Here is a 13929-nt window from a genome sequence, read left to right on the forward strand (position 1 = left end):
TCAGTGTCAAGTTTCTCAATGGATGTATGTAGGCTATAGGCCTATTTGATGCTTTTCCAACATTTCCAGCATCATTGCCAACTGTTTTACCATAAGCGTGAATGTTTTGAACATAAATTAGCCTTCTAAACCTGTAGTTGGTATACAAGTTATATTATTAGGCTACAGCGCACAACAGAACAAACTAACATACGCTATAATAGTGTTCCATGACACCTTTTAGGTTTATACGTTCATAAAGGTTATTTGCTATTGTCCCTTTCGCCAGCAGACGGCGCTAATGGCATGTGTTGTAATATGCGGGCTTCGTGTGGCTGATACAACCTTTTGGAACAATTATTATTTTATTTTTTTAACCTTTATTTAACTAGGCAAGTCAGTTGGAACTATCCTATATGTGAATTCATATGCATAAACACGTGCTTTTACTGAACACATATTAGGCGTGTTAGTGTATTTTCGCTGTTCATGCTTCATCAGCTTTTGTAGCTTTTGTAGCTTTTGTAGCTCACAGTAATGTAAATTATCCATCAGATATGCCTATAAAACATTGTCCAAGCCTGTTTTACAATGCCAATTGTTGATGTTATAAATGGAAAATCCATGGACAAAAGTGTCTGTTATATTGGCCTATCGTTGAAGTGGTGACCCCTCTTGGTCATATTGTTTGTGAAAACTTTTTTTATTATATATTTTTGTCTTGTGACGAAGTGAATTTCTACAAAAAAGATATTAACGGAATGTAGTCATGCTTTTGTTCGGGCTGATGTACTGACAACACCCGAAACAAAACTAATTATTTGTGATGGGCATGTCTCTGTTTTCTGTTGGCATTCAACTTCAGTTGAATTGAAGCTCATCCATTTAAACAATGGGGAAACAGCTAAGATTTACCTATCCGCTTTTCAGTGCAAAAACCGAGCTGAACTTGCTGATCGATTCCTTAACTCAAAACCCTTATATTAATGTATGGATTGCTACACATCGCCTAATTACTTATAACGAATAACGTCACCCGTATTGCTAATAGCTTACTACAACTAGACTACTACTTTCACAACTATTTCTTCAACTGTCACTATAGGCCTACTGATAAAGAAGTGATTATTATAAGCAAAGGTTAAGTAGGCTAGGATATTTGTATGTGTACGTTTTGATTTATGCTCCATTTGCTTTTGCCCCTGTTTTGTCGTTGAACGTTACAAAAAATCACTATATAGCCGAAATAGCTATCTTGATCTAAAGACACATTGAACATTTGATTCAGTGAAGATGAAATATCGAATGAAGTTTGAAATGTTATGTATTATGCTTCCAAATAACGTTTGAACCAGTTTAAAAATGGTAGCATATAAAAGTTTTAAAAAGCTGAATTGGTCCGAAATGCTGTTTACTTAACAGCATAAATGTATCCTACTGTATAAATTCTGCAGCTTGTGTTCCTTCGAATTTCAGTAGGAAGCACTTAAAGTTTGCCATCCTAGTGTAATGTTCCCACTTTAAGCACTTGGAATAATACATATATAGCTTCTATTGGTTGATAACCGCAGCTTCTGCCTCAGTGCTCCACCACTGACCGCGAGTAACCCCGCCCCTTTATGATAAATAAAAGACACAATCCTGGCCGAGGGAACAGTCGCTCTGTGATTGGTCAGGTAAAAAGGCATTTATTCCCTGACAGCACTCATCCCATGAATGGTTGTCTATTAACTTGTTCAAAAAGTATCCGGAGTTGTCAAGGCTCTGGCGAAGAGGGAAAAGTAGTTTGTTGTTTCTTTGAGACCAAGAGAGAAGTTTTTGGACACAACAGGACCTACTGGCTGAAGGCAAAAATACGTTTACTATTTCTGCAAAGTTACTGAAAACGACAAGGTAACTCCAGCTACCTTTGTGTTGGACTTTTTTCATTGTTCGGGCAAGTTTAATAAAAATCTGTTTATAATGTATAACATGATGGAAACTGAACTGAAACCAACCGCACCCCAGACAAATTCTGGGGTTACGGGGAATTCAAATGCATCTGGAAACAACCAGAAAAACAGTCCGGACCGAGTCAAGAGACCCATGAATGCCTTCATGGTTTGGTCGAGGGGACAACGAAGAAAGATGGCACAGGAAAACCCCAAAATGCACAATTCGGAAATAAGCAAAAGACTTGGGGCCGAGTGGAAGCTTCTATCCGAGAGCGAAAAGCGACCTTTCATTGACGAAGCGAAGCGTCTCCGGGCTCTCCACATGAAGGAACATCCGGATTACAAATACAGACCCCGGAGGAAAACCAAGACCCTGATGAAGAAGGACAAGTATACTCTGCCAGGTGGACTTCTTGCGCCAGGCGGCAATGCCATGGGCGCTGGAGTGGGTGTAGGGGGAGGCTTGGGCGGTGGGGTTAATCAAAGGATGGACAGTTACGCACATATGAACGGCTGGACCAATGGAGGTTATGGCATGATGCAGGAGCAGCTTGGTTATGGGCAGCACCCTGGTTTAAACGCTCACAACACCGCGCAGATGCAGCAAATGCACCGCTATGACATGAGCGCACTTCAGTACAACTCCATGACAAACTCCCAGACCTACATGAACGGATCACCCACGTATAGCATGTCATACTCACAGCAGAGCACTCCTGGAATGACTCTGGGCTCCATGGGTTCGGTGGTCAAGTCAGAGTCCAGTTGCAGTCCCCCCATAGTCACGTCTTCGTCTCACTCAAGGGGTGCTCCGTGTCAGACTGGAGACCTACGGGACATGATCAGTATGTACTTACCGGGTGCTGAGGTGCCGGAGCAAAGTGCCCAAAGCAGACTCCATATGTCCCAACATTACCAGAGCGCACCTGTACCAGGCACGACGATTAATGGCACACTCCCATTATCACATATGTAAATAAACTTTAATAAGAGAAACTGGACTACTATGGACTATTTTTGTACAGACATTTTTGGGTGGTAAAAGTTGTACAGAACTCAAGGAAAGAACAACTTTTTTCTAGAAAGTTTTTCAATGGTGTATGAGTTTGGAAAGTAGAAAGTGGGAGAGTCTCAATCAGATGTTTTATCATTGCAATCACCTTTTGTACAGTATTTATATATAAAAAACATAACAATCAGATGTAATTTTTGTAAACTACAAGAGGTTACATTTTTATAAACCGAAATTCTGCAGAAAAGAAAATGGCAGAATTGAAATTGAGTTCAAGATACTCCTAAAACTGCAAACATTGGAATAGCGGAAGTAGGCCTATAAGCAAAGCAGGTAAATGTTTCTCCTCAAGGTTCATTAGTACTAAACCATTTTAATTTCTTTAAAAAAATAAGAATAAGCAGAAACCTTTCCTTACAGGTTAAGCATAATTGTTAATTTATATTTTGTCTCCCACTTTTCATCTGTTAGAGGTATGAAGTTTGTGTTCCTTATTTTCTAATGATTTGTACAATTGATGTATATTTACTGTGATATTTTAAGTTTTTATTTCACATTTCATTCCCGTAGTTGTATTTTAAAATGTGGTCTGTACGCAGCAGCCAACACTCCATGTATATATATTCCAACTAATTTCATCATTATAACAGTTACAATTTCAGCGAAGTTTTTTCAATATGCAGTTTGAAATGAATAAATTTTTGAAATTTGGATACTTGAAATTGTATGAGTTTTGATTTTATTTATCATTTGATTAATTAGATAAGATTGTCATCCTCGCTCAATTTGTTGTGGATTGTCCATGTTTTGTATTGCAATATGTTATTCATGTTGCATCAGTATTTATTCATCACATCATATGTCAGAACTTGATAGACCTTAATATTCTGTCATATTTTTTTTTACAATCCAAGGACACACGGGAATATAGCCTAATTAAGTTATTATAACATGCTAAGTCTTAAACATATCAACAAAAACTAAATCAAACCACATCATTTTGTGCGTACATGTGTGTATGCGTCTGTGCATCTGTGTCTAAGAACACGCGTGCATGCCTGTTTCTTTGTCATGTTAAGTCTTCAGATGATTTAGACTCAGTTTTAACGACGTTTTTCATTTTTTTTGTGTGAAATGAGCTATGCCCCTAAGGATTAAAGAAGGACAACCGCGTGCGAAAGTTTGTTGCCTCTCAAACCCTATGCTTTGCGTGTAAGATTATTCGCTCAAAATGTTGAAGATTTTCTCCAGGTAATCGTTCATTTTATATTTTTCTTTAATCAATACACACATAATTTGATTTATTTTGTCATTCTAATTGAGAACCGGTTTGGTGCATATCATTTCACAGGACTACTGATTTGAATGAATGAAGTTTAGCTCTCATGTATTAGAAAACAAGTGTGACAACATAGACGCAGAGACAGTCCATGTGAGCTGGATTATGAAGGCATGTTTCTAGTTTGGATAATATGTAGGCATGTTTGTGGTATGGATAATAAAACATTAATAACATTGAGGCTCTTGATATATGAATAAAGATAGACCCTACTGAGCAACAACGAAAATAATAGATGTAATAAATATGCCTGTTATAAACCTACTTGTCTTGAAAGCATGCATGCACCACATCACTTTTCCATTGTTCTGTTTAATGTCGCTCCATATTAGGCCTAATTGCATTATTTCTTTAATGTAAATTGTTCTACTGGCTAACACTTAATGTAGCCTGTTTAATGATTAAATCAAATGGAAAGTATTTCTGCAAAGAATCAAAAGACCCAAACAGCGCAAATAATTTTCACTCAGAGGCCTATAGCCTAAATATCTCCATATTCGAATGGGCATTGAATTCACTGTTTATTCCAATTATGATTTCTCTTAACCATGGTTCACACAGTTCATGTCGATGGGCATAACTTTAAAACATCTTGCCCGAAATGTTCAAACTGTCGTCTGTCATTTCTCAAAATTAAACCTGGATGAGATTATGGTCTATCCATTGAATATAACGTTTTAAATCTGTGGGTGTTAAAAACATTTTTTTTTTAACTACAGAGGTAGATTAGAACTGTTGCTTGCCAAGGCTGGGAAGCCTCTATGAGACTAGGTCCCGGGGGAGAGGAGCTCACATTAACCGCTAAATTAATATTTGACGAGGGCCCTTTCCAAAGTATTATTCCGAAAATCGTGTCCCTATACCGGACTTTCAAGGGGTCAGGCAGCAGTGGTTAAATTAATTATTTATACAAGCAGTACCTATAATTGGTTGTAATAGCTGAACATGTTTGATAAACTAGGATGTTTAAAGGTCGAGAGTGTTAGGCTTTTAATTTTAATTTAATGGCAGCACGAAAGGCCTATGTGATCATATGCTATCCTATACATATATATTGAGTATGAGCATTTAGCTTTAGTTACATGCATGTTTTTGGAGATTAGGAGAAACGACAGATATACATTTTACCTTTAAAGTATATTGCAAATACGTAAGTGGAAAACATTAATGAAAATATAAATGGAGCGGACGACTAGGCTATATTCGCAATAGTTGTGATAAGGTAAAGGGAATTTACTATTAACCTAATATTAGGCTCCCGAACCTCTTGAATTTAAGACTTTTGTGTTGGACTTTCATTGAGAGACTCCCGTTTTCTACACATTGAATAAGGGATATCAGGCTTGGACTATTCCCTGGAGGAGCAGTGATCAGTCAAGGAATCCCCTTGTTGGGCCACCACATAGGAGAGAAGGATAAAAGATGAGTGTTTAAATGTATTTTCAATTGCGTGATTTAATCTCAAAGCGCTCAATGGAGCGCCAGATTCAAACGCCGCTGGGTTGTGTTCAACCCTCTAATGTTTTGAATGCGTGGATATTGTCCCTTTTGTTATAAATGGCACTACCGAGTACACACGTAAAACATTGACAACTAAATGTATCGTTTTGTGTGATTTAGGATAACAGCGCCGTATAAGAAGAGGACCCAATTGTTCCAAAAGGCCTTGATTTTGCTCCGCCGCGATCCGCGCGGAGGCTGCCGCAGCTGTGGACAGCAACAGGTGGTAAGCACTCTATGTTTTGCTCATAGTAAAACCCCTCAGATAATATCTTTTGATATCTTTGTGAAATGACACGCTCTTCCTGGAACGTAATAATCACAACATATGAGGGCCCAACGTGTATAAACACATCTTCATATCTAGTGTCCAGATCTCATTCAAATTAAGATATGCGTCAAGAGACCTCAATATTTAATCAGATAACCTATATGGCTATCTTCTATTTCTATATTAGTTTTTGTAGTTAAAATGTGTATCGTTTAATAAATTATATACAAACGTCAGAGATGTGTCCCATAGTGTTAACGGTGTTTGCTAATTCGGAATCCTTGGGACGTCCCAACTCTGACCTTACCCGATCGACGTTAAAATGGTAAAGGTAAGGGTTAAGGTTAGGGTTCAGGTAGGATAGCACTAACTAAGTGTTCTCTGAGGTAGTGGAATATGCGCACACATAATAGTCCCCAATAGGCTTCTAATCAAACCCCTAATCAGTTACCAGATTTACTGATCGTATGGAGCAATGACGTCACATGTACTAGATTGGTAAATAGAGCATTTCCTATGCTCCATGTTCCTCATTGTCTAATATTTTGTTGGACACACCATGTGAGAGAGTAGCCTATATCTTCCTATAACTTATTCTTCAGAAACTAAAACATAAAGGAAATCTGGATGAAAGTCATGGTAGGCTACACAATAGGCACAGGCCTATACACATATGCACTATTAGCCTACTCTTATTTCCTTTGGTGGCATAATGGAATTTGAGATTATATTTAATTCATTATTATTATTGTTGGTGTTGTTTTATTGTTGTTGATGTTTTTATGCACTTATTATTTCGTCTGGAAAATATTAGGCCTAGGGCTATGTCTCGTTATTGGGCCACTAGTCAGTGATAGCATACACAACAGTGTAAAGAAAACGACTTTCCCTAAAGTAACGATTTTTGTCGCTTTATCTGCTGTAGTTTTTGAGTTGGGGGTTGTAGTGGACGGGTATGTGTAGGGGGTGTAGCATTGTGAGATTCGTTGAATTGAAAACTGTCAGAGATATCGTCTATTTTAACAGTGGTTTCAGGGGTGAATGGCAGTCGCTCCCTGATCCAGTGCAGGTGCAGGGAAGCAGGGGGATGGGGGTCCCTGCGCAGCCAAAATGCGCATTCATTTCAATAGACCACACACTGTCGGCCAGCATGCCATCATCTCTGCGCCTCTCACACATTCTCAGTGCAGTGCAGTCCTTACCGAGCGGAGCTCACACACTTTACAGCTCGCCAGAAGATATACACAAGCATGGGCTGAATGACTCAGGATTGTTATTGTGTTTTTTAGATCACTTATAATTGATAATGAAAGGTTTATAGCAATATCAAAATGTATGCTTTGAGAACAGATCATATCCTACATTATTTAAAATATTCTTCAAGTAGTTTTCTGTGGACATTTTTATATACTGTGATTTTTTATTTATCCTTTATTTAATTAGGCAAGTCAGTTAAGAACAAATTCTTATTTACAATGACGGCCTAGGAACAGTGGGTTAACTACGGTGTTCAGGGGCAGAACGATAGATTTTTACTTTGTCAGCTTGGGGATTCGATTTTGCCACCTTTCGGTTACTAGTCTAACGCTCTAACCACCAGGCTACCTGCCGCCCCACAGTCTGTAATTAATAACAATCAAATGTGTAACCCTTTTCTCAACCAGCACCATGGCCACTTAGTTGTTTTAGATTGTGGACACACCCTAATTTAATGGATGGTGGGTTTTAAATTCTAAAACGGCGACCCTAAACTCATTGCATATTCTGGCGTCTAGGGGATTAGGACGGTAACCACTGTTCAATGGAAAAATAGGCACTAACAATGTCCTAGTAAATACAATATGCCCACTGGCCACACACTGGTTTAATCACACACTGGTTGAATCAACGTTGTTTCCACGTGATGTCAATGAAATTACGTTGAACCACCATGGAATAGAGGTTGAATTGACATCTGTTTGCCCAGTGGAAGACCACTGTACTGAAGTTGCTATGGAGGCCTATTGGCACGTGACTATAATTGTAATCAAACCGCGGGATTTAGCTCTGATAAGATACAACAGTTGGTCTCACGTTTCATGATGTCAGTGACTCAAGTTGTGTTGTATTTATTTATTTAAATCCAACTAACACTTGAGGTAAACATTGAGAGTATTTGCTGCTGGTTGAATTGAACATAGCTCTGCATATATCAGGTTATTCACCGCATAGTGCATACTCTACCAATGATGGGATACAGTAGGCTAAACAGAAACTGCATCATATTGGAAGATTATACTTTTTATGATGAAGCATGTCACTATGTATCATAGCTAATACAAACACAGATTGGGCCTATTTTAGAAAGGAACAAAACTGCTGAAAGTGGCAGGCCTAGCTCAAATGTAAATATACATATTGTTGTATAACTAATTCGAGTTAATACATTCTTAATGACAGGATAACAGCGTATAATGCCTTTTTTTCACGAAAAACAATATAAAATCACCATCTCTTTATTATTTAGGCTAATGACGTCAAACGCTTCGTTAGATTGGGTTAGGAACAATGCACATCTAATTGTGGAGATTTCAGAAGGTGCATGGCCACTGCAATTGAACAGCGAAGATATCATTTAGAGCAGAAGACACGACCACTGTCCATATAGACTACACCATTTGTGACTCAAATTCATCTATTATAAGGGGAATGTATACACTATTAATACTATTTATGCCATTAAATATACCATGAACAATATTTGCGCTTTACTGTCCTCTGCCCCTACCCCTTCAAAGAGACTAAACAAAAACTTTGACCGGTTGCCTACTAGTAAAATAAATATGTTTTAATCTTGATGGCCAACATTGTCATTGTGTGATGGGAAATAAGGCTGAGCAGACTTGGAAAACTTTAGTTTCACTTCTGGGACATTCTGTCTGTCAGGCTTCTGGTCTTTACTACCACATGTATAGTAGGACTACCGCAGTCTGTCAGGCAACAGGTGATAACGGACTGCTACATGATAGGCTGAGTGCGTTCTAATCTGAAAACGGCGCACGTTATTGGTTAGGCTGCTATTGTGCGGAAACAAAGTTTACCCATGCGCAACAATAGTGGCGGGGCAAGTGTTTCTGCTTTTCCACTTCTATTGGTCAGTCCACCCATGCCTAGAACAATATATGCTTTGATGCAGCGGTGCAGCCAGCAGGGGTGTGCAGTACGATGCAGATCAAGCTCGAGCTTTATGGAACACTGGCATAGCCTGGGAAACAAATGAAGCGAGAAGCTCAGCGTGGGGTGGGGAGCAGGATGCTTGTTTCAGGCAGCTTTTAATAGTTGTGCTGCTGTGTCGATGCTAACATAAAACACATCCACTGTGACAAGCTTTTCAAACCTGATAAATAACATTGCGAAATACCATGCATGATTAAAACGTAGGCCTAGAACAAGTTGTAAAAAGTGGTGTTAATGTTTCATTATATACTAGCTTTAAAAAAAGTTGGTTGTAGTGTTGTGGTAGCTGGATCGAATCCCCGAGCTGACGAGGTAAACAACTGTTGTTCTGCCCCTGAACAAGGCAGTTAACCCATTGTTCCCAGGTAGGACGTTATTGTAAATAAGAATTTGTTCTTAACTGACTTGCCTAGTTAAATAAAGGTTTAATAATAGCATAGTTTCATTATAAACACTCATTTAAAAGTATCACTCTTCCATTTAGCCCCTTTTAGCACAGATTTAGCCTATAGCAAGCATCAGTTGGTGACAAATATATGTAACCTGTTAACGTCTATATGCCTACATCTTGGCACCATGGAACGTCAGACGTTCACTAGGCTTTCCAGGCTAAAAACGTAATATGATGGGCCTACAAACTAATGCAATATGAATATAAATAAATACATGTCTTACAAAATCATAAAATTAAAACACGTACGTTTTAGATTGGTTTGTTTCCTTAAAGTGTGATTTTTATTCCAAGTCGTTCTAAAATCATACATGTGACATTGTAGGACTATATCTTTGACGTTCGACGTTGTTTTTGCGTAAATCATCAGCAGACGAAACGGGAGCTTCTGTCACTTCCCAGTAGTGGCAATGGCCACGATGACTGTCACTATCCAACCCTCAGTTGACAGCAATGCACTGACTTCCCCAACAGCAGAACTCATTGTTCACTTCATTCCTTCACAATTTCAGTCTTCATGTATGGATCTGGGTAACACATTTCGAGATTTAAGAAAAATAAATACATTAGAATTTAAATAGAAAATATGTATTATCTTTAGATAGTTCAGTCGTTCAATGTGAGCATATAGACCTGTATCTATAGGGAATACCAGTTTGAACTTTGAAACGGTAGGCCCAATGAAAAGTTTAACCTTATACAACTTTATCAATATGTTTATCCCTGTGGCTGATCGAGAGTGTGAGTGGAAATAAATCTTGGACAGCAGCTCGTTCGCAAGCGGCTGACTTTCTGTATGCTTTAGAGCAAAGTGTTTACAAAAGTTTGTCTGAGTACTGAAAGGGCACTACAAAGGCCCTTTATAGACATGCGACATGATGCCCGAGTCATTTGAATGGAAGTGGGAGAACTACTCTGCTTGAGCGCCTGGGTTTGTTGACAGAAGAACGTAAAATGATCACATATCTAAAATACAGATGAAAAAGCTCACATATTTTGCCTGTAGGACAATCAAAATGAGAAAATATAGGAATAGCCGAATAAATCTTTAAGAAGCCTATTCAGGAATGTGAGAGACATCAATCAAATAGGTCTGCTCGGACATAAAAAAATAAAGATTGTTGGGCTTCATAATAAATACGCAGAATTCTTCCTCCCAAATGTTTCTCCCAAATGTGTGAAATGCTGAGAGTATGGCACAAACGAACCAACATCCTCTACAAAGTCAAATAATGATAAAAGCAGAGACCGAAACATGTAATGAGTTCACCCTTAATCATTGATCATTAAAAATGGTGGTGTTAAATATACTCAATTACACGCATGACTTCCCTCAAACAGTAAATTATATCCTCCAACTACTTGTCTATTCTATCTCTCCCGCCAGAACTGGAAAGTCGATTATGTTGAATCCATACGTTTCTATGGATTGCATCATCCTAATTAATACTCAAGAGTGGTCCGTGGCTCACAGTTTTTGAATGGTCCCTCTCCTGTCGCTCTGACAGAAACAGTTCTCGAATGGAAAAGTGGGTCTCTAGAGACCATCCAATGCGTTTTTCTGTGACTGATAATAACGCATGACTCAGATGCGACAGGGATCTGTCTGCACGGGGTAAACAATGCCCTGGCTGGGGCTGACACTCACTTTTGGGAAATATTATTCATATATTGGTCAAAATGTATTTTTTCGTTTCTAAAACCACACATGTTTTTTTAAACTCATAAGACTGAATAATAATAAAATAATAACCTATGAATTATTTTGTTACAAATGTTTACACTATCTATATTGGATTTTGAGAGTTGCACCTGTGGCAGCGTTTAATAAATATAGGGCAATGAATTACATTGGGTTGGAACTTGGAAGTGTGCTGTTCTGGGCGCTACTCGGTCACTGCATTTGATTATAAATAAGAAGAGTTCACACGCTGATCGAGTGACTAAGGGGAACAAGCGAACCATTTTAATCAGGTGGCTATCTTCCTATCGCTGAGATCAGAGCTCTGTCACTCACGAGCTCGTCATTGTGCCCCCCCCCCCTCCTCCTGCGAAATGACATCTCCCTCAGGAAAGCGAATAGTAGCTGGATGAGATTTCAGTGTCTGTGCGTTATAAGCCCATCTATTAGCATAACGCAATGTAACGAGTTCTGGAGTTGGGAGGGAGGGGAGACCCTGCCTTGTTAATTAGGCCACAGGAAACAAATGTTATTTATTTTTTCAAGATGCTATTTGGGATACCGATTGGCGCAGCGGTCTAGGGCACTGCATCTCAGTGCTAGTGCTAGAGGCGTCACCCTGGTTCGAATCCAGTCTGTATCACAACCCGCCCGGCACACAATTGTCCCAGCGTCGTCCGGGTTTGGCTGGTGCAGGCCGTTATTGTAAATAAGAATTTGTTCTTAACTGACTTGCCTAGTTAAATAAAGGTAAAAAAATATTTTACAAAATGGCATTAAAAAAATATAACCTTCCATAGCAGGCTTGCCTCAAAGAGTAGACATAACATAGTTTATGTAAAGTTGTATCCCTCCAGCATACGTATGATATGTTCTGTTTGGTATAGTTACATAATACAGAAGGTTACTTAAGCCAAAAATTAAAGGAGATTGCATTATACCTAGCATTATATCTAGCAACCCAAAGGTTGTGTGTTCGAATCACATCATGGACAACATTAACATTTGAGCAACTACTTACTACTTTTTAGCTACTTAGCATGTTAGCTATAACCCTTCCCTTAACTCTACATTTAACCCCCAACCTCAGTGCTTAATTTGTAAATTGGGTGGCGCTTTATAATAAAGCATTGCATGCATATAATCGCCTTTGTGCTTGCAAAGAGCAGTAGAGCAGTAGAGTAGAGGCGCTTGCAAAAGTTGTACACATGGACAAACATTTTTAAGCCTAGGGTCAAGGGAAAAAAACTGGCCTTTTATAAATGCATTTAATGAAATTCTACACAATTTTAGATGTCTGGAGACATTACAATAATATTTTTCAATACCGCACAAATGATTGAAATGACAGGCTACTTTGACACGGACAAACTGAGAATCTGCGAGCAATAAAAAAACACATTTGTCGTAGGCCTAGGTGTCTGGGGACATAGTGTACAATATGAGGAAATTATACTCATAATAAACCTTTCCAGTTTGACTGACTCACCCAATGATGCTCAGCTCACTCACCAGCGATGGCAGATGCGCTCCTGCCAATGCGCTCACTCTTGTTTTTGAAATGTATTTTATTTAACATTTATTTAACTAGGCAAGTCAGTTAAACTTTGTAAAAACAATGCTGTTCCCGCAATAGGACTATTTTGAAGCTGATAGCATATTTGGTAGCCTACAAACAAATTACTATTCTATTTTCAGCTAAATCCATTTGCTTTCCAACATGTGTTTTCCCACAATTGTATTGGAAATATTGTGAAAGGCCCCTTTTGCCTGCATGCTGTTCACTATTTGCCGCACTTTTCCAACAGTAGGCACACAGTCCACAGCTAAGCATTTATACAATGTTTTTTTTAACAAGCTATTGATCCACTGTGGCTAAATTATAGGCCTACTGTTGTAGCATTTTTTATTTTCATTTATTTCTGAACAGACAGCAGTAATTCAATAACTTTGAGAAATGTATTAAGGGTGCTGTGGAACTCCCAGCACCCTTCCTGCCGGTATAAGGAGATACATGATGAAGTGCAACAATGCAAATATTAAAGTTGCAGGGTTATGTCTATCAGAGAAGAGAGAGATCATAGAAAGCGAATCTCATTCTAGTTCCGTGAGAGATACAGGCGCACTTCCCTCTCTCACCACAGCAAAGCGTTGGTCTTAACAGACTACAATGCTGCCAAACCATAAAACCGGGCCGGCCGAACACGACCAATTCTTAGAACATCAGGCACGTTTTCACATTACGTGTTTTAGGGGGCCGGATAATTACAGAAGAGGAAACTTGATTGGTTGAACTTAACTCTGATTTTATTATAATTTTTACATTGCAAACAGTGAACATAGTTTCTCATGCCAAGAGGAGGTACTGGATCCTGACAAATGGGTTCCGGGAAAGAAACAGAAAAAACGTAGAGGAGACGGATTCTGTTCTGCAGGATCCAGCTCAAATCAAGTACTGCCTAACCTTAACCCCTAACCCAATGTCTCCCAAACTCGTCTTCGGGACCCCAAGGGGTGCACGTTTTGTTTTTTGGCCCTAACACTAC

General features: G+C 38.8%; 1 protein-coding gene and 1 long non-coding RNA gene across 3 annotated transcripts in view; both read left to right on the top strand.

Moving 5' to 3' along the window:
• LOC115144991 (uncharacterized) overlaps positions 1–13929 on the top strand; it is a 55260-nt gene that overhangs the window by 24993 nt on the left and 16338 nt on the right. For both annotated transcript variants that reach the window (XR_003865895.2, XR_003865894.2), the window contains one exon: positions 5885–5990. This is a non-coding gene — a long non-coding RNA (uncharacterized LOC115144991). The remainder of the gene's footprint in view (positions 1–5884; positions 5991–13929) is intronic.
• LOC115144990 (transcription factor Sox-2-like) lies at positions 1625–3636 on the top strand. Its single transcript, XM_029686176.2, has one exon. It carries the CDS (start codon positions 1942–1944, stop codon positions 2887–2889), a length of 948 nt encoding a protein of 315 aa, XP_029542036.1. The 5' UTR covers positions 1625–1941; the 3' UTR covers positions 2890–3636.

The sequence above is a fragment of the Oncorhynchus nerka genome, linkage group LG17 (genome assembly GCF_034236695.1).
Source record: "Oncorhynchus nerka isolate Pitt River linkage group LG17, Oner_Uvic_2.0, whole genome shotgun sequence".
Classification (NCBI taxonomy): domain Eukaryota; kingdom Metazoa; phylum Chordata; class Actinopteri; order Salmoniformes; family Salmonidae; genus Oncorhynchus; species Oncorhynchus nerka.